The sequence below is a fragment of the Pseudorasbora parva genome, chromosome 19 (assembly GCF_024679245.1).
Source record: "Pseudorasbora parva isolate DD20220531a chromosome 19, ASM2467924v1, whole genome shotgun sequence".
NCBI lineage: Eukaryota > Metazoa > Chordata > Actinopteri > Cypriniformes > Gobionidae > Pseudorasbora > Pseudorasbora parva.
The window spans coordinates 37,845,027-37,872,998 of record NC_090190.1 but is presented as its reverse complement, the minus strand read 5'-3'; the positions used below and the strand labels follow the sequence as shown (position 1 = coordinate 37,872,998).

The 27,972-nt window shown below is 37.0% G+C and overlaps 1 protein-coding gene across 3 annotated transcripts; it reads right to left on the bottom strand.

Moving 5' to 3' along the window:
- Positions 1-586: 586 nt before the first annotated feature.
- Positions 587-27,328, bottom strand: fhl3b (four and a half LIM domains 3b). 3 transcript variants are annotated; one of them, XM_067426114.1, is made up of 7 exons: positions 27,193-27,247; positions 26,231-26,258; positions 12,591-12,812; positions 8,585-8,759; positions 5,011-5,180; positions 4,685-4,871; positions 587-1,646 (listed from the first exon to the last, which is right to left on the bottom strand). In XM_067426114.1, the coding sequence occupies exons 3-7, from the start codon at positions 12,777-12,779 to the stop codon at positions 1,498-1,500; spliced, it is 870 nt and encodes a 289-aa protein (XP_067282215.1). In that variant the 5' UTR covers positions 12,780-12,812; positions 26,231-26,258; positions 27,193-27,247; the 3' UTR covers positions 587-1,497. The 3 variants fall into 3 exon arrangements, with proteins under 3 accessions (XP_067282215.1, XP_067282216.1, XP_067282213.1); XM_067426115.1 differs by lacking the exons at positions 26,231-26,258; positions 27,193-27,247 and adding an exon at positions 17,567-17,921; XM_067426112.1 differs by lacking the exon at positions 26,231-26,258 and having other exon boundaries at positions 588-1,646; positions 27,193-27,328.
- Between the last annotated feature and the right edge of the window lie 644 nt (positions 27,329-27,972).

The window sequence follows — 27,972 nt, the reverse complement described above, 5'->3', positions numbered from 1 at the left end:
TCTGGATCTTTTTATGTAAAGTAGATCTATTTGTACTTTAAATTGAAATGATTGTCATTATCAAAATGTCAAACCAGCATTAAAGCTCAATATCATAGTCCTTTCCTTTTAAGGCACTCAGTGTCTCCATCAGTCCATGTGTTCCTCTGGATGTGTGTGTAAAGTCCGATCACAGGGATTGGTGTGTCATTCTTCCAAGTATTGTCTTCTGGATCAGCTCATCCACCTGAACGTCCTGCTCTTTGTGCTTCAGCGTCCTGCAGTGATAAACCTTTAACTCTGCCATCAATCATTAAGAAATGACACTTTCCACTTCCATAGTCATCGTTTAGTTCTGCGTTCCCTTATTTGGGGAAAAAAGGTCTGATAAAAGGACAAAAAATAAATGTTTCACACAAGATTGAACTAAAAGCAGTTAGAATGAACTTCACATGGAGGGTTTACACAAGGTAAGAGATGTTAGTGGGAGTTATATATGCAGGATTTATAACCTATAGTTTATCAGACGTTTTATCTCAGAAACGTATAGGTACATGCATATGTTTTTTTTTTAAAGATAAAACAATTTGACTGAAACACAAATTATATTTGAAAGTTGTTTTATACTTATACAGAAACAAACATTTTATAAAAGAAAACACAACAGCAGAAGCAGTTTTACAGAAGCCATTCATATGCAAAAATATATATCAAACATTTGAGAAAAAAATGTTAAAAGTATTATTTTGAAAGCAATACAAACTGGAAGCCACTTGTTAAATCATGTGAGAATTATTACAAATGAATTTAACAGTGCTCTATTTTAATGCACAGATGCATGCAGTGTACTGTACAATTCTCTGTTTAATGCGAACATCATTTTCTGTCCATATTCTAATGTATCATGAATCAATCCTGTCTCACATATCAAGTCTTTGGGTCGGTGTGTGTCTTGTTCAAATGTACATTTCATTGAGGAATGTTGCTGTTGGAAGTCATTCAAAGGCCTGATGTTAATGCAAACTTATGTAAAATTACTCAAATGTAAAATATGCAAAGAAGGACTGCAATGATGAGAACATCTCAGGAAACTGAGTCACTTTGGCATGAAACACATGCTGAGTTCAAATTGATCAAGTTTATCCTTTAAACATGTTGAGTTCAAATTGATCAAGTTTATCATTTAAACATGTTGAGTTCAAATTGATCAAGTTTATCCTTTAAACATGTTGAGTTCAAATTGATCAAGTTTATCCTTTAAACATGTTGAGTTCAAATTGATCAAGTTTATCATTTAAACATGTTGAGTTCAAAGGATCCGAGTTTATCATTTACACCATAAAATGCATTTCCTCAATCAAATGTGTCGTTCTAGTTTAGAGATTTTTACACAGATTTTGGAGAATGTAACAAAACTTTCATGTACAGCGTACATTTCATGTATAAATTATGTCAAAAGTTTCATAAATGTGTGTATATCACACTGTTCTTCAGCTCATCTTCAGAAGCAGTTTTCAGTTATTTGGCATTGCAGCTTTTGCAGAGAATCTTTGTCCCGTTGGGGAAGAATCCAGCGCCAACCAGAGACACCGCACACTCTGAGCACTTAAAACACGGCTGATGCCACTGACGCTCCTCGAACGAGACGTACTTCCCTTCTCCAAAACCTGAGGAAAAGATTGACAAGCGTTTAAAAAATCCCCAAAACAACATTATCATCATTTCACGTGGACATCATTATTGTTTATAAGGATCGATAAGGATGCACAAACGCCCATAATGTGCTGTTAATGACGGGATTATCCACATTGATGTTCCTCAAGCGGTTTACCCGTATTTTGAATTATGCATTGCGCTGTGATTTATGTTTAAAAGAAAAGTCTATATAAACTCAACAGATTTTACCGTTTTTTTTTTTTAAATGAGTTTTTTACAATGTAGTTCTTGCAAAAAATGTTTTACTCAATGTTGTTCCAAATATTTCGTGGTTACTTCTGTGTAACACAAAATAAGTTCTTATATATAATAATAATCATATATACAGTATTGTTCAAAATAATAGCAGTACAATGTGAATAACCAGAATAATCAAGGTTTTTAGTATATTTTTTATTGCTACGTGGCAAACAAGTTACCAGTAGGTTCAGTAGATTCTCAGAAAACAAATGAGACCCAGCATTCATGATATGCACGCTCTTAAGGCTGTGCAATTGGGCAATTAGTTGAAAGGGGTGTGTTCAAAAAAATAGCAGTGTCTACCTTTGACTGTACAAACTCAAAACTATTTTGTACAAACATTTTTTTTTTCCTGGGATTTAGCAATCCTGTGAATCACTAAACTAATATTTAGTTGTATGACCACAGTTTGTTAAAACTGCTTGACATCTGTGTGGCATTGAGTCAACCAACTTGTGGCACCTCTCAGCTGTTATTCCACTCCATGATTCTTTAACAACATTCCACAATTCATTCACATTTCTTGGTTTTGCTTCTGAAACAGCATTTTTGATATCACCCCACAAGTTCTCAATTGGATTAAGGTCTGGAGATTGGGCTGGCCACTCCATAACATTAATTTTGTTGGTTTGGAACCAAGACTTTGCCCGTTTACTAGTGTGTTTTGGGTCATTGTCTTGTTGAAACAACCGTTTCAAGGGCATGTCCTCTTCAGCATAGGGCAACATGACCTCTTCAAGTATTTTAACATATGCAAACTGATCCATGATCCCTGGTATGCGATAAATAGGCCCAACACCATAGTAGGAGAAACATGCCCATATCATGATGCTTGCACCTCCATGCTTCACTGTCTTCACTGTGTACTGTGGCTTGAATTCAGAGTTTGGGGGTCGTCTCACAAACTGCCTGTGGCCCTTGGACCCAAAAAGAACAATTTTACTCTCATCAGTCCACAAAATGTTCCTCCATTTCTCTTTAGGCCAGTTGATGTGTTCTTTGGCAAATTGTAACCTCTTCTGCACATGCCTTTTTTTTAACAGAGGGACTTTGCGGGGGATTCTTGAAAATAGATTAGCTTCACACAGACGTCTTCTAACTGTCACAGTACTTACAGGTAACTCCAGACTGTCTTTGATCATCCTGGAGGTGATCATTGGCTGAGCCTTTGCCATTCTGGTTATTCTTCTATCCATTTTGAAGGTTGTCTTCCGTTTTCTTCCACGTCTCTCTGGTTTTGCTCTCCATTTTAAGGCATTGGAGATCATTTTAGCTGAACAGCCTATCATTTTTTGCACCTCTTTATAGGTTTTCCCCTCTCTAATCAACTTTTTAATCAAAGTACGCTGTTCTTCTGAACAATGTCTTGAACGACCCATTTTCCTCAGCTTTCAAATGCATGTTCAACAAGTGTTGGCTTCATCCTTAAATAGGGGCCACCTGATTCACACCTGTTTCTTCACAAAATTGATGACCTCAGTGATTGAATGCCACACTGCTATTTTTTTGAACATACCCCTTTCAACTAATTCAACTAATTGCCCAATTGCACAGCCTTAAGAGCGTGCATATCATGAATGCTGGGTCTCATTTGTTTTCTGAGAATCTACTGAACCTACTGGTAACTTGTTTGCCACGTAGCAATAAAAAATATACTAAAAACCTTGATTATTCTGGTTAGTCACATTGTACTGCTATTATTTTGAACAATACTGTATAATGAAAATAAATGGGGACTGATGCTGTTGAGCTCCTTACATGGCAAAAAGCAGCATAGAAATGGTTAATACAACTTGTATCTCATATTTTGAGTACTTTGAGTTTTGTTTGGCTACTTTTATGGTGCTTTTATAAAGTTTTGTAGTCACCTTTGGAGCTTGAAAGTCTCTATTCACATGTTTATTATATGAAAAAGAGCAGCATGGACATTCTGCATAACATCTTCTTTTGTGTTCCACAGAAAAAGTCATATGGGTTCGGAACTACATGAGGGTGAGTAAATAAAAATAAATCTCTCTTTAATGACAGCCAGAGCCTTTCCAGAACTTGCTTTGAGGTCAGTATCACTTTAAGACATTAACCTTGCAAAGCCTGACATATAAAATAATAGTACAAAATAAAAGCAATAATTGGAGGGAAATAACACCTCATTTTTATTCAGAGGTCCAAACTGAGCAAAACATGCAACACAATGATGACTGAGAGAATAATGTTTATTATAAATAAATGTTTCTCAAAAGTCTGATGTATCATATTTGTTACTCACATTTGAACATCACTGTTCTCACAAAAGATTTATGGGAAATTAAGTAAATATGCTTCAGTCCAGTAGGTTTAAGTGTTTTGAAATATTACTAACAATATGAAAGTTATTCTTACATTTACTTAAAAACAAAATTCATGATTTCAGTGGAAATATAACTCATACAACAGGTGGCATGTAGGCCTGATAGATTGTGTTAGACAGTTTTGATTTAGAAATGTGCGTATCAAATATGATACAGTAGGCTTAACATGAATGTTAAAACATATAAACAGTCTAGACTCTTGTGCATGACCCGGATGTGAGACTCTCGGGTCCTCCTCGATGCACAAACAGAACTATATTCACACAGACTCAACAGCCTCATAACACATGACCCTGTTTATATGACTGTCTCTTGTTTCTGACAGAGCGTTTGTGTCAGCAGCCGAGGGGACTGCTCATGAAGAAGGCTCTTGTTATAAGGACACATTAACACACACTGACCTGTGATGGGTTTGTCGCAGGCGGCACATTTTTGGGCGTACAGGTTACTGAAGCACTTCACACAGTATGGGTCTTCACCCTGCGTTGTGAAATGCTGTCCGGCCAGCTGGACTTTACAACCCGTACACAAGAAACACTCTTTATGCCAGGGCTCGTCTCTGTACGTAACACCACCCTGAACCAAGATCTGTGAGAGAGAACACCAACAAAAACACACTGAAATTCACCGGCAATGAAATAAAAGCAGAAAATACTCAATATTAAGATATGCGTAGTTTACACCTTTAAAAATAAAGGTTGTGAAGAAGGGGTAGTTTTCCGTTCACCTGTTTGCAGTGGGCGCAGCGTGGGGAGAATCGTCCCTCGTAACAGGGCACGCAGTAGTACTCGCCCTGATCTGGGACGAACGACTGGCCGCCGATGGGCTGCTCACAGCCGCAACACACAAAACATTCCTCGTGCCACGAGCAGCCTCCGTACTCCAGACGCTTGGAGCCTGAGGGGTCGAAATCATCAACTGTTAAACACTTCATCTACAGTGAGAGTGAGCAAAGCAACGTGACAAAACTATTTTTATCTTCACGTAAGAAAGCAAGCCAGTGCAACTAATTTGATGTCCAAGCAGGAGGTACTTTCTCATTTTACATTGTACATATTTTTTAGTTGAAATATAAAACAGATAAAACGTGAAAACCAATTTTAAAAAACTGCTTCTCAATTAAATTAGATCGTTTCAAAGGTTTTTAAGATTTCAAGAAGTGGACATTGTTACAGTTTATTGGTCAAACATCGCTGAGTGCAAGATGAGCCGTTACATTTAAAATTCAAATATCTGCAAAATGTGTGTCAGCTTTTAGCAATCCACTGCCGTGTTATTGTTAAAGCTGTTGTCTGTTAGCCTAGAAATCTAGACGCACCCTAGCAGCAGCTAATCTAATCTGCCCGCGAGTGTCGTCAAGCAACTCTCAATACCCTTCTGAGCTGTAATTGCCAAACTCTTGCCGGGCCAATCACATCGTGTATAGAGTCGGTGGGCGGGGCCATAATGACGACGGCCGAGTTGCGTTTGCGTGCTTTGACCGTGACTCTGGAAGACTTGGAGTTAAGCTTTTCTCTGAGAAAAGAACAAAGAACGGCACTGAAGTCATTCTTAAAAAGGGAAGATGTGTTCTGAGTTTTGCCGACCGGATACGGCGAAAGTTTAATCTATCAACGAGCTCTGCTTCAGCTTCGTTGCTCTGGTTGTTTGTAGCGCTATCCTATCGCGTGCAGAGGGAGTTTGAAAGACAACCGTTTATCCGCCCCTCGGATTGAGCCGTCAATGGTGAGTTTCCAGACCAAACATCTTGATGTGGGTCTGGATTGTCAGGGTAGCTGTCCGTAACTTTGTGTTTAAGATTTACAAATAATCTATTAAATGAGAATGCACAACATGAATCTATTTTCGAAACTGTATTTAGTCTTACCCTGAATCATTATGGTACACTTATAATAAATGTTTATATTGGGACTATTTCAGAGCGGTCTGGCAGGAGCCTTTGCGGAGGAGCACAGTCCCTGCGTGACTCGCCATAGACATAAACAGACAGAAGTAGATCCGGCTGTTGTTCTTCCTCAAGACGCATGCAGTTCTGTTTATTAACCGCTAAAGCGCAAAAAGTTACGGACTACAGCTTTAATGAAAACTCAAATTAAAACAATGAAAAACTAATATATATATTGCTATTTTTATGAACACACCCCTTTCAACTAATTGCCCAATTGCACAGCCTTAATTCAACTAATTGCCCAATTGCACAGCCTTAAGAGCGTGCATATCATGAATGCTGGGTCTCATTTGTTTTCTGAGAATCTACTGAACCTACTGGTAACTTGTTTGCCACGTAGCAATAAAAAATATACTAAAAACCTTGATTATTCTGGTTAGTCACATTGTACTGCTATTATTTTGAACAAGACTGTATATATATATATATATATATATATATATATATATATATATATATATATATATATATATATATATATATATTAAGAACAATGACAAAAGCACAAACAAATTTCTGAAACTTAAACTAAAATTAAAAGTAAAACATATAAAATCCAATTTGAAATTTTAATATTATATACTATTCATATTATACTAAGATTATAAATATAATAAATATTCATATGATTATAGCATACACAATAAAACAGTGGGAGACTACTCTCCTCAATGATTACAAAAATAAAGTAAGCCTCAAAACTGTCATTTTGATTTATTGGGGGTTTTAATTTCTTTCTTTCTTTCTTTCTTTCTTTCTTTCTTTCTTTCTTTCTTTCTTTCTTTCTTTCTTTCTTTCTTTCTTTCTTTCTTTCTTTCTTTCTTTCTTTCTTTCTTTCTTTCTTTCTTTCTTTCCTTTACTTATAAAGCACTTTCAACACAACTCATGGTTCAGAGGTAATCATGATCTCATGCCTTTTATCATTTTTTCTCATTCATCATTGCATAATCTGTGAATGTGCTTCTACCTGTCTGCATCGGTTTCTTCTGAAAAGCCTCAGCTGGTGATGCACTGAAATTCCAGAAAGGTTCTTCCTCAAGTGTTTTTATTGTACGGGTGACCGAGCATGTCTGGTAAGTAATTAGTCTTTATGATGCAGTTACTAACTACACGTATGATGATGTCACGCTACTGTCTGTCTACTACACAACTATGCTCACAAACGAACTTGAACTGCCCTGGATCTACAAACGCCTCTCGAGTGGGTGTTTTGTTTCTGAGGCGTGCAAAAGCTGTGGGCTGAAAATTCCACAATGGCTGGTATTTCAATAAAATGCATCTGCAATCTGGAAATGCACAAGCTGCAGATGTAACGTACAGGTTTGGTGGGAAAACGGCTCACCTGATCTCTCGGTGCAATGACTGGGAATGGGCGTGAAATGAGTCCAGAGGGGGACTGAGACGGCGGGTCTGTTTCAAATGAACAAGGGAGGAGAGAACTGCCACTTTCAGTTTGTAATTTTATCCTTCTAGTACTTTCACCATCTCTTATTTCTGTCCGAAAAGCTCCAGAGAGACAGAGGCAGGCGGCGGAGTGTAATTATGGGTAATGTAACGCCCGAGTGTTGGCGTCAGGCCTGGAGGCGTGTGTGTGAGCGTGGCCTCAGGGTTTTCTCTCTCAGCTGAGTGTGTCTGTAATCACACTGTCACATCTCTACAGCCGCACCCTGATGCCCAATCAAAACTCATTAACTCGGTTTCTGCTTTAGTGGGCAGGGTGAGAAAAACACTTAAACTTCATTTCCTGTCAGATTACAGACATAGGTTTCATATTTGTTGTGGTTACCGGTATGTTTGTAGTCTATACAGTCTGGCATAATCAATTACATGTGAGATGCTTTTGATGATTAATATGTTCACAGCAGCAGAATACAACTGTCTGCAATTCAAATATATATATATATATATATATATATAATATTGTCTTTACTTTTTATGCATTTGATGCATCCATGCTGCACAAAAGTATCCATTTCGGAGCATTGGGATTGCTAGACGAGGGCTTAATGAACTCATTTTTGTGAAAACCTCAAAATCGACCCAAATCAACGTTTTCACTTGTTTTGCCTGTCACTCTAAATTATCTTGTGCACATTCCTGACTCCTTATGCCAGCACGGGTCCCATATACTGTAAAAACATGGTCGTTTCAACTTTAAAAAGTATGTGTCTGTGCTGCCTTAAAATTTTATGTTTGGTCAACTTGAAATGTGAAGTTGGATAGTCACATTTGGATTATTTGAGTTGACTAAACTTTAAGAACTGAACTAAAATGTTAAGGTATGAACACTCACTTTTTAAAACTGAAACAGAGTAAATGAAATAAGCATATGCATGTGTGTGTGGAACTGTACCTGGCATCACAGTCTTCGTGCAGGCCACACATTTAGAGGAGAACTCATTGCAGTAACACTCATTACACACCAGGGCGTCTTCCTGAAAGGTGAACTGCTCGTCGGCCAGAGAACGGCTGCAGCGCGAGCAGCGGAAACAGTGTTCGTGATAATGCCTCTCCTCATAATACAGCTCCTGAACACAGGAACACATTAAGATTTATATTTAGTTCAACTGTAAATTAAATTAAAACATTCTAGAAAATCATGCGGCACTTTGTTTATTGAATTTATTTTTGATCTTGTGACCATACCCTGGATAATTCAACAAGTCAGAGGTGGCATGTTGCATATTTATATTTGCATTTTACTTTATTTAATCACAGATGCATCATCACATTTTCGATTAAAGCTCACTGCAAAGCTGAACAAAAGGTGAAGCGAGGTGACACAGCTGGTCGTGCAGGAAGTTCTATGACCAAAAGCATGTTGAAGCGAAACAGATCTTGCTGTTCTCTGTGTCACTTCCACTACCATGAAAGGAATGGTGTGTACGCAATGAAAACATGCTTTACTATCGTCTACTAATCCAAGCTCTCAAAGATCAGGCGGCTATTAATACTGAACACAGAACAGAAGCTTCTGTTCGCCTTAGACACTTGAGATCTTCCAGTGAAGATGTGAGAAATCAGATCTGAGAGATTGCTGTCTCTATGTACACAGTTCTGTTGATGTTAGTGACGGTGAGCTGTTTCTCATGGACGTCGAAGCAAAACTGAATTGGGACAAATCCGATAAAGTCATATTAAGAGAAATTTGATTCAAACTGAAAATTAAATGGGCACAGAATCAATGTGAATCAGATTGGATTTAATCAAATTAAGATGAAAATTGAACTGAATCAGAATCAGATTAAATCAGATACTATTTTTATTGGAAATCTATCTATCTATCTATCTATCTATCTATCTATCTATCTATCTATCTATCTATCTATCTATCTATCTATCTATCTATCTATCTATCTATCTATCTATCTATCTATCTATCTATCTATCCATCCATCCATCCATCCATCCATCCATCCATCCGATTGAACAACACTGAATTGGATTATTTCACAATGAATCAGATTCAAATGTGAATTATAGTTAAATTGAATCAAATTAAATCAGATACCGTCGTGAAAACCATCTAATCAACATGAATCAAATTCAATTCAATTAAAAGGAATCTAATTCAAATAAAAACAAACATCTGAATCAAACCAAGGACTTTATATATTGGTCCTGCCTTTTAAATCAAAGAGCCAATTGTTGATTAGTTAAATCATCGCATCACTGCTCCGGTTGCTATAGAAACAGGCAGTGTTATGAGACGCACACTTAGGACTGTGCATTAGCTTTGTCCAGGCTGAATTTGTCATGATTTACAGCTACACTGTGTGATATTTCCCCCCATCTAGCGGTGTAAAGGTATATGACCATCCAGTGAATAATAGTTTCTGTTCCTCTCAATTCTGATTTCGTTTTAACTCCTACGGTGGCTGATTTAGTCCAAGATTTACATGGCAATCCCCCTCTTCACATTCGACACGGTGCCATCGAGTGTTAAAATGCGAAAGGCGAAGCTTGAATTTACGGGTATGTCCCTCTTTGGCTAATGTACTTTCAAGATGGATGGGCAACATGGCGACCAGCATTCGAACCCCTCACCCGTATGTATTTTCAATGGCATATTATAAACTTATGAGATTACTTTATTACTTGAAAGAATTAAACATACATTAATGAGCACATATATTTTTGAAAGAACTAAGTGTTTTTAGCTAAGAATAAACTAAAAAAGTTACACAGTGTAGTTTTAAGCGTTTAGAAACAACATTTATGAGACAGCTTTTGCTTTCATTGTTGATATCAAAGATGGCCACCCAGTGAAATGACTTGTCTTAAAGGGACTTTGGTCAAACTTAATCTTATTGAATCACACCAAATTCAAACCAAAAAGAAACACTGCTCTTTTTACATCACAACTCTTCACAAATCTCCAAAGTGAATTATGAGATTTTGATGCTTACATTCAACCCCAAAATACACAATCCACGATGAGGAGCTCTGTAAAACCCAACAGCCCGTCACATGTGACCTGTGAGTCACTGATTCAGAGCAGTTCAAACTCAACTGTGTTAAACCTGTCATATAATAAATGATGACCTTTCAGCCAAATGACCCACAAATCATCACTTCTACAGATGACTGATGGAGAACCCGGGAGAAAAACACAGAAAGAGAGAGAGTGTGTAGTAGTAGTATTTATGTAGTGTGCATTTCTCCCAGTGGATGTGTAAGTCAGACGGTGAGCGGCGCGCTGTGGCGTCTGCAGCCTGCTCTGTTTGCATTGGCCGTCTGCTTCACTGCTCTGTCACGCGTGACCATGACCAGCTGTGAGCGTGGACATCTATGACAAATGATACACGGATACATAGTACATGGAGTAGATTTATGCCCGTGTGTGTAAACTCACTGAAGAGCAATCATAAAACACATAAACACACATCTACAACACAAGTGGAAGCAATTGATAGCAGGGTTTAAAAATATGTTTCAAATGTGGAAGTTTGAAAGTCACACACACATAAGAACACTTATGAAAAAGTACTGTGCTGGTGTCAGATATAAACTATATGAAACATGCCATGCTACTAAATGTTTACCATAGTATTTCCATGGTACTCCAAGGCATTTTAATCCTTACTTGTAGTAAGATGATAATAGTATGGTATTTTGAAATAAAACCTGGTACTGAAATACAACCATGGATTCCAAGTACTTATAGGTATATACACCAATCAGGCATAACATAATGACCAGTTGAAGTGAATAACGCTGATTATCTCTTCATCACCACAATAGTTAGTGGGTGGGATATATTAGGCAGCAAGTGAACATTTTGTCCCCGGTGTTCCCGGTCTGCAGTGGTCAGTATCTGTCAAAAGTGCTCCAAGAAAGGAACAGTGGAGAACCGGCCACAGGGTCATGGGTGGCCAAGGCTCATTGACTCACGTGGGGAGCGAAGGCTGGCCCGTGTGGTCTGATCAAACAGACGAGCTGCTGTAGCTCAAATTGCTCACAAAGTTAATGCTGGTTCTGATAGAAAAGTGTCAGATAACACAGTGCATCACAGTTTTTTTGTGTATGGGGCTGCATCTGCAGACCAGTCAGGGTGCCCATGCTGACCCCTGTCCCCTGCCAAAAGCGGCAGCAGTGGGCACGTGAGCATCAGAACTATAGAGCAATGGAAGAATGTGGCCTGTTGTGTGAATCACGCTTTCTTGTAACAATTTCTTGTAATCACGTGGATGGCCGGGTGAATGTGCGTCGCTTACTTGGGGAACACATGGCACCAGGATGCACATATAGGATGGTGATATAGGATGGGAAGAAGGCTGGCTGGCGAAGGCAGTGTGATGCTTTGGGCAATGTTCTGCTGGGAAATCTTGGGTCCTGCCATCCATGTGGATGTTACTTTAACACGTACCACCTACATAAGCATTGTTGCAAACCATGTGCACCCTTTCATTGCAACGGTATTCCCTGTCAGTGCCTGTGGCTGCTTTCAGCAGGATAATGTGCCTGCCATAAAGCAAAAATGGTTCAGGAATGGTTTAAAAAGCACAACGAGTTTGCGGTGTTGACTTGGCCTCCAAATTCCCCAGATCTCAATCCAATCGAGCATCTGTGGGATGTGCTGAACAAACAAGTCCGATCCATGAAGGCCCCAACCTCGCAACTAAACCGGACTTAAAGGATCTGCTGCTAACATATTTTAGTCAGATACCAAAGGAAACCTTCAGGGTTCTAATGGAGTCTATGCCGGGCTATTTTGGAAGCAAAAGGACCAACTAAGAAGGTGGAAATATTATGCCAAATCAGTGTTCTACATACAAACAATATAAAACATTTGAATTAATAACTTTAAAAATGTTGTTTTGTTGAATCCCATGAGTGATGCTCAGTAAGACCCTCACCCGTGAGTTGTGCTCGATGAGCTCTTTGCACTCCTGGCAGGTGTTTGCATACAGCCGGTCATAACAGGGAACACAGTGGGGAACGTCGTCCACCTCGATGTATTTCCTGCCGTACAGAGACTCCTTACAACCTCCACAGTCAAACGGCTCTGACATGACGCTCCGCTCCTCTTCTCCTCTCTGACTCATACAACAGTCGGTGGACTGAGAGGCTCTCTAATCCTAAAGAAAAACAAGATTTAAATAAATGTATCTTTGATAGTTATCTGTGGGTCTTTCCACATCAGAAGAGTTATATAGTCTGTAATCAGTGATGGATCCGTTTTGATTTAGCAGTAAATCCTTCGCCACAGTCAGCCTGAAGGTTTTTAATTACTCAGTGTGGAGAGAAAAAGCGAGATAAGTAAAGAGAGACAGAGAGCAAGAAAGATACTAAAGAAAATAATAGGAATCTGAGTCTAGTCCATTATCTCTCATTAACCGGATCCAGACGGTCATCAGGATCCTGTGGGGAAACAAGCGGTCACGTTGTGTGTTAAATGTGTGATCGTGACCAAAGTCCACTGTGTCCCGGACAGAGCGTGAGAATAAACAGATTCCCACACTAAAACGCTTCATAAAACAAAATCTTTTTAGATTCAGTTCAAAAGAAACAGCATTCACAATCCAACACAACAATATATCACATTACAGAAGTTAAGTGTTGAGTAAAACAAGATATTTAATGAGAAAACATGTAGGACGGGACTTCTTTTAATGGGATATATCACCCACATGAAAATTCTGTCATCATTTACTAAGTTGTTTCAAACCTGTATGAGTTTATTGGTTCTGCTGAACACAAAAGTAGATATTTTGAAGAATGTTTGTAACCAAGCAGAGAGCGCAACAATTGACTACCATAATAGGGGAAGAAAAAATACTATGGTCAATGGTTCCTCTATCCGCTTTGTTACAAACATTCTTCATAATATCTTATCTTGTGTTCAGCAGAACAAATAAACTCTTAGCGGTTTGGAACAACTTGAAGGTGAGTAAATGATGACGGTATTTACATTGTTGGATGACCTAACCAGGCAAGTTTTGGAGAGTTTTAGAGATCCCCTCTGCCATGTCTGAATGCCTCCGGTCCCAAACTCCCCCTTCTCACAGAACTATCCGGCATAGGCATATTTATTTATATAACATATTTTATAACTTATAACATATGCTTACATTTAATGAAAGATCCATTCATCTTTCAACGAGAAACTGTGTTTAATTTACAAAAGTTTATTTTAAAATGTAAGTCAACGATATTTTGTGAAAGTCTTTGCATGTGGAGAGAGACCCACTCCCATTTTGTAGACCTCCTCTACTCGTCGCTTGTTGTAATTCATACCCTGATATGAACACTTATACAGGTATATATTTAATTCACAATGTGTGGAAGACAATTAGTTCATTTAGACATGCAATGAAACAAGTAACTGACAAACTCCCCCTAAGTTTTTCTGTGCCTTCATCTCTTATTCCCGCTCTCCTCTGGCATTCTTTGTGGGAGTCGCTCTGATTGTAGAACATGTGGTTCTAATGAGATGCAGAACTCCCCGAGGGTCAGGAACATCACGACTCCCTTTTACAACAGTGATATTGCTGTCAACCCTCCGTCATACCCCGGTCAAACCCCCAAACGAGTGAACAGCCTCGTAAACTGGAAATAGTTATGAATCACAGTCAGAGTCCACGAAACCATCTTGTCTTTGTTGAGAAATGATGAGAGCAATGCCGTACAGGACTTTGAGTGACTCCTCAAATAAACAACAGAACATTCCTTCATGAGCACCAAGAGGTTTACCAGTCAGATGTTTGGACACACTGTCATATTATAATTCTTTTCCACATTTTACAATAATAGTTAAGACAGTAAAACTAACACAAATGGAAGTATTGGAATGCAGTGACCAAAAAATCTGCTGATGCTTTGTCTAGATTCCAGTTTTGTTAACTCAGGACATTCATCAACAAACTTACTCTTATCCTAGGAATAAAAGAGTGTCTATGATAAGGAGTGTTACATGTATTATTATTGTTAAAAATAAATGAAAATAAAATAAAGTAACCCTTTAGTCTCCAGCACCACCATTTTCCAGAACTGCAACCTGCCTGGATTCTCTAGAAGTGCAAGGTGTCAGGATCTCAGACTTAAGTTAGCTAAAGAATCCTAAAAATGACCCCTACTTTATAAGAATCATAAGCTGAAGCGTTGTAAAACACATGAAGACTGATTTTTTTATAGACCGATTGGTTGAGAGTGACTCTTGAAGGTCCAGCACCACATCCTCTTTTGCAACTGTTTGAACAGTGTAAAAAAAAAAAAAAATTGTTGGTTTTTGTTGGTTTAACTTAAAAAAGTAAGTAAACTTTTTTTTTAATCTGGTTGCCTTAAAATTTTGAGTTTTTTTAAATTAAAAATGTGAGTTGATACAATGAAGGAAATTTGTTTAATAAATAGAAACTCAAAATATTATTGTATCTGAACCACATAAAAATTTTGATAAATCATGAAAATAGCACTATTTGGCATGTTTCACTGCATCATCAGAAATAAAACACACAATTACACAATATGCTTACAAAATCTTTAAATAATATTTTAATAAAGGTTGTCGAATCTCAAAAAATGTTCATTGTATTAACTCAAAATTTTAATTTCAATGAACTCAAAATTTTAAGGCAACCAGGTAACTTTTTTTCTAAATATTTTTTTACAGTGAATAATAATTCATCTTCCAGAACCTGCCAGTGAGTTTTTGGGAGTTCATTTTTAGTCCATCTCTTATCCTGAAGTCTGATTTGCAGAGATGGACTAAAATAGAACTTCCAAAACTCACTGCCAGATTCTGGAAGATGAATTCTTCAAACAGTAAAAGAGGATGTGGTGCTGGCCTTCTCATAACACTTCTTCATTTGCTTTACAACACTTCAGCTTGTGATTCTTATAAAGTAGGGGTCATTATTTTAAGATTTTTTACCAAACTTAAGTCTGAGATCCTGACACCTTGCACTTCTAGAGACTCCAGGTAGGTTGCAGTTCTGGAAAATGGTGGCGCTGGAGAATGAAGAGTTCCTGATGGTTTCACACTTAATTCTTCACCTTAATAATTTTGCAGTTAACCTGTGTCTTTTCTTCGCCACCTGTTTTTGTCTGACCCTGCTGACCCAATGAGCATTTCACTGTCCAGTGGTCATGCCTGAACTGCAATGTCTTGCATTAGTATTGTATCCTTCTCATGAGCATTTAATCATTTTTGACTATTCAAATCTCTTTTTTTTTGGCTCATTTTATCTGTAAAAATAAAACGTTCCTAATAATTCTGCACACCTGAATATAAGGTGTTTTTCATTTCCAGCCTTAATGAATAATTATATATCCCTTATAAATTATTTAAAAAAAAAATGAATAGTAGTTATTGCGATTAATTTGGTTTGAAATTGGTCAAATGTGCCTGGAAAAAAATATGATCAGAAAATCAATGTGCCTATAATTCTGATACGGAGTGTTACATGTATGATGTTCAGTTAATAATGTGAAAAGCAACTGACTATCCAATTCATCCACTGAATAGAAAACAATAAAACAATTACATAACGTTAAAAAACTAAGTAACGCACTGTAAAAAAAAAAAAAAAATGTCTCCAATTGAAAATGTTCTACACTGTACATTTTTGTTGTTGTTTTTTGTTGGTTTAACTTAAAAAAGTAAGTAACCTGGTTGCCTTAAAATGTTGAGTTTATTGAAATTAAAAATTTGAGTTGATACAATGAAGGAAATTTGTTTAATAAATAGAAACTCAAACTATTATTGCATCTGAACCACATAAAAAATTTGATAAATCATGAAAATAGCACTATTTGGCATGTTTCACTGCATCATCAGAAATAAAACACAAACTGTAAAAAATTTTAGAAAAAAAGTTACCTGGTTGCCTTCAAATTTTGAGTAACCATGGTAACTTTTTTTCTAAATAATTTTTTACAGTGTAGTGACTGATAACATCTTAAATTTTTCAGCTGGCCAAATTTCTGTGAATTGATGCAATTTAATTCACAGAAATTCAATTTGGCCAACTGAAAAATTGAAATGTCATGGGACATTTTCAATTGGAGACCTGGTTTTTTACAGTGTAACAAAAGTATGAAGAAAACTACAATTAAAACATTTTTAAAAAATCTGACTCATAAAGTCCCATAAAGAAAGGACAGGAGAGGCGAATGTGTAAGTGTTATGGAATGTACATAACGTAAGCAGGAAGATAAAGAGAATATGTGAACCATTCCAAGTAACTTCTTTTGCAGATCATATGACATTACTCCCACTACGCTGACATACCAGTCTTTGTGTCTCGCTGTACGGTAGACGTCTAACTGACAGCACATTTCATGACTCACTAAAGAGTGTCTGCACGTCTGTGCCATTTCATTAACCCTTTTATTCCAGTGGAAAAGAACTGGAACATTTAACAGCTCATTAAACAGCTTCTAGATTAGTAGAGCTGCAACTAAAAACTATTTGATTAAACAAAACATATTAAAAACCAATCACTGAATGATGAAAAAACACATAATCAAAGATCTGATTTGAACTGCATTTGAAACCACCTAAAACGTTCAGACAAACCCATTTTAATCACATTTACGACTACAATTATCCTCTTTTTCTTTTTCGAATACCCCTCTCCCATAAAGATCAAACCTGATTTTGTTCCAAAGAATGCTATAGAACTTGTAAGCCTGCCATCTAAAGCAGAACATTGGCAAACAACTAATCAAATAACTTCCACAGCATTCCCACATGATTAAACCTGCCTCCACAAGGTGCAGATTAATGACTTTGCATAACAAGGAATATTTTCCGATCCACACGTGCAGCCTTTTATCAACAAGACCATCTGAGACGCCTGATGCCGCCCATCCAAAAACAGTACGAACTTACACAGGCCCCATGCGATGGCAAATCCAGGAAGGGCGTCTCTGTTCTGGTTCCACCTCATATACTCCCCAAGCCGCAGGTCTCTAAAGAAACACGCTGCTAAATGGTCTGTAAAACCGAGCATTAGAACAACAAAAACTTTCTTTGAATGTGGTTTCCACAGGTATTCTATATACTGGAGTCTTGCTTTTTTAATGCATCATGTGTTATGAGAAGAAAATATAATGAACCCCTGATCTGATACAAAATTACTCACACTTACTGAAGCACGTTATTCAGCAACTGCAAAAGTTTCCAACGCCGCTGTTGGAAAATTAACCTGGTTAACTTTTGTTCTGTGTGTGTGTGCTGTGGTAGTTTTTTGTTTCCTGAGGTCTATGTGCCAGCGAAATTATTGCTATTAAACACCTGCGGGCCAAATGTCAGTGTAATAAAACCTTTACTTTTCATTCCCATTCTAGATAAATCCATCAACATATTAAACATGTTGTTTGTGGATTTTAAATTCATCCCAGATTTAGAGTACCACAATAAATACTCAATGTCCACTAGCGTGTAAACTTGTAGTTAAATGTACATTGCCCATATTTCTGACAGATGTTCAGACTTTTAGGGCTGTTTCGAATGCCATTTTTTGAGCTTCGAAGCTTAGGTGGCAATCAATATCGAATATTCGAAGCTTCGGTGGGTGGGGCTAAATATATAATAATAGTGTCGGTTTGCATTTGTATCATCTTTCACGACTTGACGTTTCACTCTTCGGCATCGTAAATGTCTTTCGGCAGACCCAGTGGAGTGCAGTGTTGCATTTGGTGCAATATGATCAGGTGGCACACATTCTTTAAATATTAATAAGCATTTAATAATCTTTTAAATAGAACAGTTTCCGGTACGCATTACACGGGCAGGTTTATGCTCCGAAAACGGACAGTGCACAAGTGATACAAAACACAAAGTCTGTTGAGAGCAAGAACTTTAATAAGGTATTAATAACGAACCTTTCTTTAAAACAAATGAATCCCAAAACAGAAATTAAATTAGTAACACACAGTGATTTCAATGAACTGTAATAAATAAAGAACACGGTAGCATGCTTATAAACAGTTGAATAAGAATAAATGAATCGTTTTTAAAATGACACAAAATGTAATATCTATTACAATTAGTTTTATTCTATATAAGGGATTTATTTTGTCTTATTCTGACTTTTTGTTAATTTAAATCTTTAAAATGCGCGATGCTTTTATTGAAAGCATGTTGCGGTGTTTTTTTTAATTTATTATTATTATTTCAAGCATGAGTGAGAATGAGTCCGCGACGGAAGTCACGTGTTGAGAAAAAAAAACAAAAACGAATATTCGAATCTCAAAACTGAAAATCGAATGCCACCTCACCGAACGAATATTCGAATATTCGATTATTCTAGTACAGCCCTACAGACTTTGAGTTTCTAAGTTTAGCTTGGGAGTAAAAAAGTTAATGGGAAAGACTCGGAGCAGACAGTTAGAAAGGTAAAACTAAGGATTCTAGGAAATTAAGCAAACTATAACTAAAGCTTTTTTTCATGACAAAAAGATTAAAGTAAAAATCCCATAAACTCTCATTTATTAAGGGTCTATAGACTCATTTTTAAAGGATGCTATTCCATAAAGGTTTTAATAAGGACAAAATGCTTCATACTTTCATGTTAAATAGGTAATTTCTTTCAAGTGATAAATTATGTTTGTAAAGTATGTCATTTAAAACATATTTTTAAAATTAAAACTGCATCTATGAAATGATCTCATGATAGAACTGTTCTACGAATTAACCTTTAAGGTTCCATATAAAACCTTTTTTTCTAGAGTGTATTAAAGAGTTACAGTAGTGGTTATTAACTCACATTTCTGCTGAGACAGTACTGTGAATAAAATGAAGAAATTAAGAAAGACTTGGAATTAATAACACACGGCAAGCAAAACTAAGAATCTTGGGAAATGAAGCAAACTGTAATTAAAGCACAACTTATTCCAGTCTGAAGAATAAATACCAATTTGGGGTATGAAAAAGATGTTTAGTTCTGAATCTAATATCTTGGTTGAGATCTTGGGAGGGCTGTTTACTCTTAAGAACAATGTGTCTTCCTGCCGCGGGACGTGTTAGAGCCAGCTTCAGATGTTTAGCAAACAACACAGCCATCATTCAGTGCTTATTAAACATATCTATAGGCCAGACAGGTTTTATTATGTGAAAAGAAGGGATTACGTCGCTTTCCTTTTCCAGTGTTTAGACATGCTTTTTGAAAGCATTCCCTCCAAAATCTCTTCTTTCTACACTGATCTTACACACTTACTACATTTGACTGGTAAAACAACTATGTGCTGAATATAATGGATTTATAATTCTCATATGTGGAGCGAATTAGTTCAACAGGTTTTTGACCTTAAAACTAATGATTTCATACATGCTTCAACAAGCACAAAAGATTCAAAGCAGTCATCATATGCAAAATGCATAGCATAGCAACATGTTAACAGTCACTTAGTAACACAGCAACGCCTTGGCAACCACTCAGATGACCTTATAGCCATGGCATGATAACAACCAAACATCCACCCACCATTTTAATTGTAGGTTGCTTTGGATAAATGTAAACATCTGCCAAATAAATGTACACATGTAAACTCAGTGTTTTAATATAAAACTAAACTATCAAAAAAAATCATGGTCGTATATATAATATAAAATATTAGAAAAATGTAAACATTTTATGAAAAACTTAAAGTAATGAAAATAGTTTTTGTATAAATGAAAAAATGGGAGTTTTTATAAAAAAATAATATAGTAATATACAATTTTTTTGTTTGTTGCTAAAACATACTAAAATTAAAATGAAAGCTGAAAACATATTAATAAATACTATAATAGTATGGAAAAAAACAACACAGTTTGAATTCAGCAACAACAACAAAATGAATGTAAGTATCAAACCCTTGCAGCTGATCCAGAATGCAGCGGCGAGAGTGGTCTTTAATGAGCCGAAGAGAGCGCATGTTACGCCTCTCTTCATCAGACTGCACTGGTTGCCAATGGCTGCTCGCATCAAATTCAAGGCACTAGTTATCGCCTACAAAACAACCACTGGCTCTGCACCAATATACCTAAATTCACTTGTTCAGACTTACACACCCTCCAGAAGCTTGCGTTCTGCGAGTGAGCGGCGCCTCGTGGTTCCATCCCAAAGAGGCATGAAATCGCTCTCACGGACATTTTCCTGGACCGTTCCCACCTGGTGGAATGACCTGCCGATCTCAATTCGTGCTGCCGAGTCTGTAGCCATTCTTAAAAAACATCTTAGAACACATCTTTTCCATTTGCACTTGACCAATACAGAATAGCACTTACTGATCACCACAGCAACGACCAAAAGCGCACACTCCTGGATCATATCTACGTCTCTCATCCGGATTTGTGCCTTCAGGCGGGTATGTTACATAGTTATCATAACTATCAGAATCCAGTGTTCTGTATATTGCGTACGTGAGTTTTTGTTGTAGACGGCTATTGCTGCGCGTTTAGCTAGAATACAAAACCAACCCATTGGGCCACTGAATCTGCATTAACGACAACAGCTGGGGCAACAGCCTTAGTCCTAATGGGTTGTTATCATAGCTATCAAAATCCAGTGTTCGGCACTTTGCGTACGTGAGTTTTTGTTGTAGATGTCTTAAAAAAAAAAAATAAATTAATTAAAAAAAAAAAAAAAAAAAAAAAAATATATATATATATATATATATATATATATATATATATATATATATATATTATTGTGTATTGTGCTAATTAATTGAGATTTCTTACAGCTCTTACAGGTTTTTGGCCTTGTCTGTTCCGTTGCTTCTATTTCTCTCCCCTTTTTTGTAAGTCGCTTTGGATAAAAGCGTCTGCTAAATGATTAAATGTAAATGTAAATGTAAGTAGATTTTAAATGGGTCATGCCATGGATTTTTTTTAAATATATATTAAATATTACACACACGCGCACGCACGCACACAGACAGTTGGCTGCTTCATCTTTCAACAAAATAACTCTTTTCTCTGCAAACAGTCCATTAGTGCCTCTTTTACAAAAAAAAAAAAAAAACCTGCAGTCAAATGCTCTGAACAAACATATAATCCTCAAATTAGCCACCCACTTTTTTCTGTTGTTGTGATCCTTCTGAAGTCTGTACAGAGATATAAATGAGCTGGAAAATTAAACTGGATGCGTCAAAGCAAAATATTTAAGGATTTTTCACCCTTACAATTGTCCTGTTGTCGACAGACTCAAGTGTGTAGAGTCAGAAACTGAATGCGCATCCGTATACTGTATCAGTGTAGACAGCGTCAGGGATTATTTGCTTTTGACCTGACGTGGCGTTCACGTCCGGTGTAGGCAAATGTCAGCTATTTAGCGACGGAATTAGACTGGTTAAAGGGCAACTCCGGTGAGAAATGACCCTAGGGGTAATTAACACATGGTCACCGAGTAGATCGTTCTCTGGGATGCATTTTCATGAATATCGAATGTAAAGATTTGTATCTCTAAAAACAGATTAGCTTATAACGCTTGTCTATGGGGCAAAGGGTAAGTGAAATTAAATCGCTAGTTAATACCACTAATAAGGCTTAAAATAGCCTCACACTAACACGGTAGCATAATGAGGGTCCCTACATGCAAACCGAAAGATTGAGAACTTTGTAAGTGTACAAACAGTTTATTAAGAAGATACTTTATAAAGACTTGCCAGCGATTTGATTTCAGTCAGCAACTCAGTCTGGAAACCTGTACATTCATTGTTACTGCTTCTGTACATTTTTTTGGGAACCAATCACAGACTGGCTTATCCACCTGGCACACTATTGGCTGGTTTAACACGATGACAGATAGAGAAACGATGGGTCGTTGCCCGTTGATCACTCCTCTTGTGGTCTGATTGGTTGAAGGACTATCCAATTGCATACAGAGTCATTGGAATAATGCTCATTTATCACGCCTCTTGTGCAGAAGAAAATACAGAGCAGACTCCTCAGACGATGTTCAATCTTAAACTGAGCTTGGTCTGGTGATAGCCAGACAACAACTGAATGCCAGTGGGCGGGGTATATGATGAGGTCTCGCTCTGGAGGCACTCATATGTAAATGTATTTGCCCATAATAGGTGTTTGATGACGCGGTGCAGACTAGAGGTGGGCAGATCGATACTAATATCGATAATATCGATACCAACGTTGGTATCGGTATTGATCGATACCAATGTGAAAATATCGATACTTAAGTTTCAGTTTCTCTCGTTTTGCAACCTGGCCGTGTTTGTCAAAATGCTTCTGCTGTCACACAGCAGAGGAAGCTCTCAAGAGAGCGCTGCTCGTGCTCGACACTGCTCTCCTCCCCCTCTGCTGTTTTGTATCGTCACGTGACTCACCACTAGCGCTACCACCAGCAGTCAGGCGCGCGCGCCGCTCAGCCGCGCATTTAAATTTTCAGCATTATATCGTATTACAAGGAGAATTTGTTTTACATGTTTTATATTTATTGTGAATTAAAAATTTGTGACTTTGAAAGAAGTGCACTAAAGAGATTTTTATTTTTTGTTAACATGCTACTTGAAAAGAGCAATCCTTTTGTAACTTTGTTTATGGTTCTATTTAAATAAAACAGAAGTAACCAAAAGTTATTTCTGAACAAAAGCTTTTGTAGTACTGATTAATAAGCCAAAATGCAAATCACAAAAACAAATTAAAAGTCATGAAAATTCATTTTGATTTAGGTTGAAGACGCATCCACCTTAATTATTAAAAAGTATTGGTATTGGTATCGGTATCGGCGATACTGGCCCTGTATTTACTTGGTATCGGATCGATACCAAATCTAGCGGTATCGCACACCTCTAGTGCAGACCGATCAGTGTATGACATCAAAGTACCGTGAGAGCAATTAGAGAGCAGGCTCTGTTTGTGGAGCATGTTTAAATAAATGCCTTGTTTATAATGAGAAGTACGTTTTAAGATAAAACTTGCAGGATGTTTTATTTGTTCAAAGACCTCTCACATGTCAAAAGATCAAGGCAAATATGATTTCTCATGTCATTTAAAAGATGTCCCATTTTGTCTAGCGCATTGTGTCTGTAAGCCTAGTGTTCTTCGCTGGCATGTGTCCAGCTATTGTCTCTCTGCCCTGTACCACCCTGTGGGAATGCCACTGTGGTCAGGGCCATGGTTGGGAAGAATTTGATGGTTTCAAAAAGGGCAAACAAAGGCATTTTTCGTCCTAAAAATGGCACATTCCACTCTCCAGGCTGAGAAAAACCAGACGGAATTCTTAGAAGACCAACATTTCTGCCATTTACTCATGGAGAAAGATTACGCACAGCATACCAGTTTTAGGGCCAACTAAAAACATTATGCGGTCACAGCCCCCCCACCTCCATATACACCCATCCCATCAGACCCCATAACGACGTGTTTTCTGGATTTGAGTGGAAATATACAGTTCGGTGCCAAAATTCGCTGTATGTCTGGAAGTTGCTGGTGACATCATACTCTTAGATGGTGGAAAAAGCGATTGTGGACGCCACAGTTGGCTTGCGGATAGAGAACGAATGCCGATGTTAGTCTTAATTACTCTTTTACAAGCCATATTTACCCAGCTCTATAAACAAGCATCATGTTTACCTACTGGCGCCTTCCCATAATGCCATGTTCCATCCATGCCTGCCATTACAATATAACTAAATGAGGCCGCTTTTTAAAAAGAGGTAAAAGATAGTGTTTCAGTATGTAGCAGTACACAAATAAGGTCAGATACATCTACACAAGCAAACAATGATTGAATGCAAGTATGTGGGAACATGTGTAACTCTTTTGGCAATATCCCTTCCTACGTAAAGGGGTGATAGAGTAACTTTTAAATAACCGAGCCAATAAAAATAGATGATTTCCCCTTGGACACCAAAGCGATTCCAATGGTAAGATGGTAAAATATGCATATTTGATTGTGTAGCAAGTTAGATGTTATAGAAAATTTGGTTACAATTTATTTGAAGGTGTCTGTGGCACAGTGTAATTATATATTTAAGTTCTGAGTAATAATAATGAACTACAGTTACTATAGGGTTAGGGTTAAGATTAGGTTGTGGTTTAGGGTTAGTTGCATAATTATGCACAATTTATAATAGTTACAATAGTAATTATATGTAACACATAATGTAATTATGTGTATTAAGTCCTAATTTTTAAAATATGTAAATGACTACACTGTAAAAAATATTTAAAAAATAAGTTACCTGGTTGCCTTAAAATTTTTAGTTCACTGAAATTACAAATTTGAGTTAATACATTGAACATATTTGAGAATCGACAACCTTTATTCAAATATTTTTAAAAGATGTTGTAAGCATATTGGTTAATTGTGTTTTATTTGTGATGATGCAGTGAAACATGCCGAATTGTGCTATTTTCATGATTTATCAATTTTTTTATGTGGTTTAGATACACTATTTTGAGTTTATATTTATCAAACAAATTTCCTTCATTGTATCAACTCAAATTTTTTATTTCAATAAACTCAAAGTTAAGGCAACCAGGTTACTTACTTTTTTTAAAAGTTAAACCAACAATATTTTTTGCATTAAATGTGCATTAAATGACCTACCACATTCAATTTACAGACCGTTAAATACAGACTAAATTGCCTCAATTTCCTTTTTTTTTTAAATATATGATGTGGTAATGATGCTTAATAATACTTAAATGTCTTAATGATGGCACATTAAATTAAATTACATTTAATGAAATACTGTATTGCCAACTAGAATTTGTCTTCATGGGCTTGAACAAATAATAGCACACACAGTAAATGCAATCATTGTCAAATTACCATTATCACTTATATACTACGTTTATATATTTTGTTCATATTTTGAGTTTTATATGTTCTGTTTTTATTTTAGAGATGTTTAGAGATGTTTTTAGCTTTGGTATGTGTTATGTGTTATAAATCATGCCTTAAAGTTGGTTCTCAGAGATCACAAACTTCAAAAAGTCTTCATAAGAACTGGTAATGTAATGAAGAGTCCATTCACTGAGTTCACCGAGTGTGACTAATGTATTAATGCACAGCAAAGGGAGATACATATACTTTGAGGTATATAAATCCTGCCAGTGGTGGAAAATTCATCAGACACTTACAGCAGTCTGAAAACTCAGCTTCCATCGATCTTACTCAGCAACAGTGAGTGTCCAAAAACTTCATCCCTTACATTTACAAGAGCCTCACTCTCCCCTCATTCAACCCCAGTGACTGCAATCTGGGAAGTATTTCTTCTGTCTCTCCGAGGAGTCTCTATTGTTCTAAAGCAGCTTCATTGATTCATGATGTTAATGTTTATAAAAACCTTTACTCGTAAGTGTTCACATATCGCATTTTATACATGGGTATAATATCATGGTGTGTGTATATATGAATACACCATGGCATCACCACAGTGCTTGTTGTAAGTACTGGAAAAAAAATCTGGAAAGGAGAAAAGACACAAGGGAACAGAGAAGTGTGGGCAAATTCCATCTTAAGACTGGTGAGAAACAGAAACAGAGAGAGATGCTGTGTGTGTGTGAGAACTGCCTGCATTCTGGACTAAAATAACTCACTTTTCATGCGGCCTTTGTCGCTGAGCCCCTGGGGTGCCACACACACACACACAGACACACACAGACACACACAGACACACACAGACACACACACACACACACACACACACACACACACACACACACACACACACACACACACACACACACACACACACACACACACACACACACACCAATGAAACTGTCATTGTTTTACAGAAAATGTAAAACTGTACTCCTTTGAGTATTTACCACAGCTGAACAACACAACAACAGCGAGAACTACTTTACACCAGCTTTTCAAAAAGGCTTTCTGGACATATAAAATGTGTGTGTGTGCTGTCAAATTGATTAATCACATGTAACACACATATATGTGTGTGTGTAGCCTACATATAAATACATATAACATTTTTATGTGCGCTTATAAATCTGTATAGACACAGACATCTATAATTTAAATAAATATAATGTATATTATGTAACATTATGTATGCATGTAAACAAAAACTTGTGTTAGATGCGAATAATCGTTCACACACACACACACACACACACACACACACACACACACACACACACACACACACACACACACACACACACACACACACACACACACACACACACAATATTATAAAAATAATAATTTTATAAATATGCCAGCATTAGTAATCAAAATATTAACAAAAAAACATAAAATTACAACAAATGAATTAAATTAATTAATTACTATTTAGCCTAAAACATGTTTTTTAAAAATAATAGCAACTAATAAAAACTTATTGGAATAATGAATCCATAATACAACAGTTACATCTCAGTGTCCATTGAAACTGATAGATCAGGAAACAGAAACAGAAAGATTTCCCGAACAAAGACATTATGAGAAGACATTAGCCTATATTATTTAACTTATCAAACGGAATGAATCTTCTGTGTTTCTTTTAATAGAATTAAGTAATTAGTTGCCGTCTTACCGTGGTATTGAAGTGTCCAGCTGATCTGACCCTGTGCACAGCATGTAAAGTCTCCTGTGTGAGACACTGCAGTTTTTCCCATGAAACATATCACACACACACAGAGCTGATCCTCCCACTGCGCGAGACATTTGCACTCTCAGCCCGCCCACATCTGACACACACCACTACATTTAAACCGTCAGCAGTTTTATGTTAATTCTTCAGGCAAACTCCAACATGGCAACATGGAATGCCCCTGTGAAATGTAATAACTTTATGGAAAACCTCCCACACACTCTTAAATCACCACTTAGACATTTCCTCAGGGAGAGAATACGAGTTAACGTTGATGAGTCGTTTTAAACATTATACATTTACGAAAACTCAATTAACCTATTAAAAACTAACAATTTTGCCTCAAAATCCATTGTATACTGTTGTGTTTCCTTATATTCAGATGAGTTCTCATGCGCTTCATTTGGACAATTTCGACGGAAAGCGCCATCTAGAGGTGACACACACACACACTCGGCGCGATCTTGGGACTCTCCATACACGTAATGATTTTAACACTGTACAAACCGAGCCGTATATTCTATCCCCTTACAGTACACGAACCCTACCCCTAATTTACTCATCACAACACATTTTCAAAATAACTCATTCTGTATGATTTATAAGCTCCTCATGTGTACCTCAATTTAGGTCCAAACACAGTGACACGTCTGTGTGCATGCAGGTTGAAGAGCCCACCTGGACGGACGGTCGGACACACACGCAGACACACACACACACACA

Bases quoted from the DNA above. Each gene is read 5' to 3' on its own strand.
- fhl3b (XM_067426112.1), bottom strand. From the start codon at position 12,779: ATGAGTCAGAGAGGAGAAGAGGAGCGGAGCGTCATGTCAGAGCCGTTT. The intron at 8,760-12,590 runs GTGAGGGTCTTA...TCCTGTGTTCAG, and splicing joins TCATCGAGCACAACTCACGG to GAGCTGTATTATGAGGAGAG. The intron at 4,872-5,010 runs GTGAACGGAAAA...TCTCTCTCACAG, and splicing joins GCTGCGCCCACTGCAAACAG to ATCTTGGTTCAGGGTGGTGT.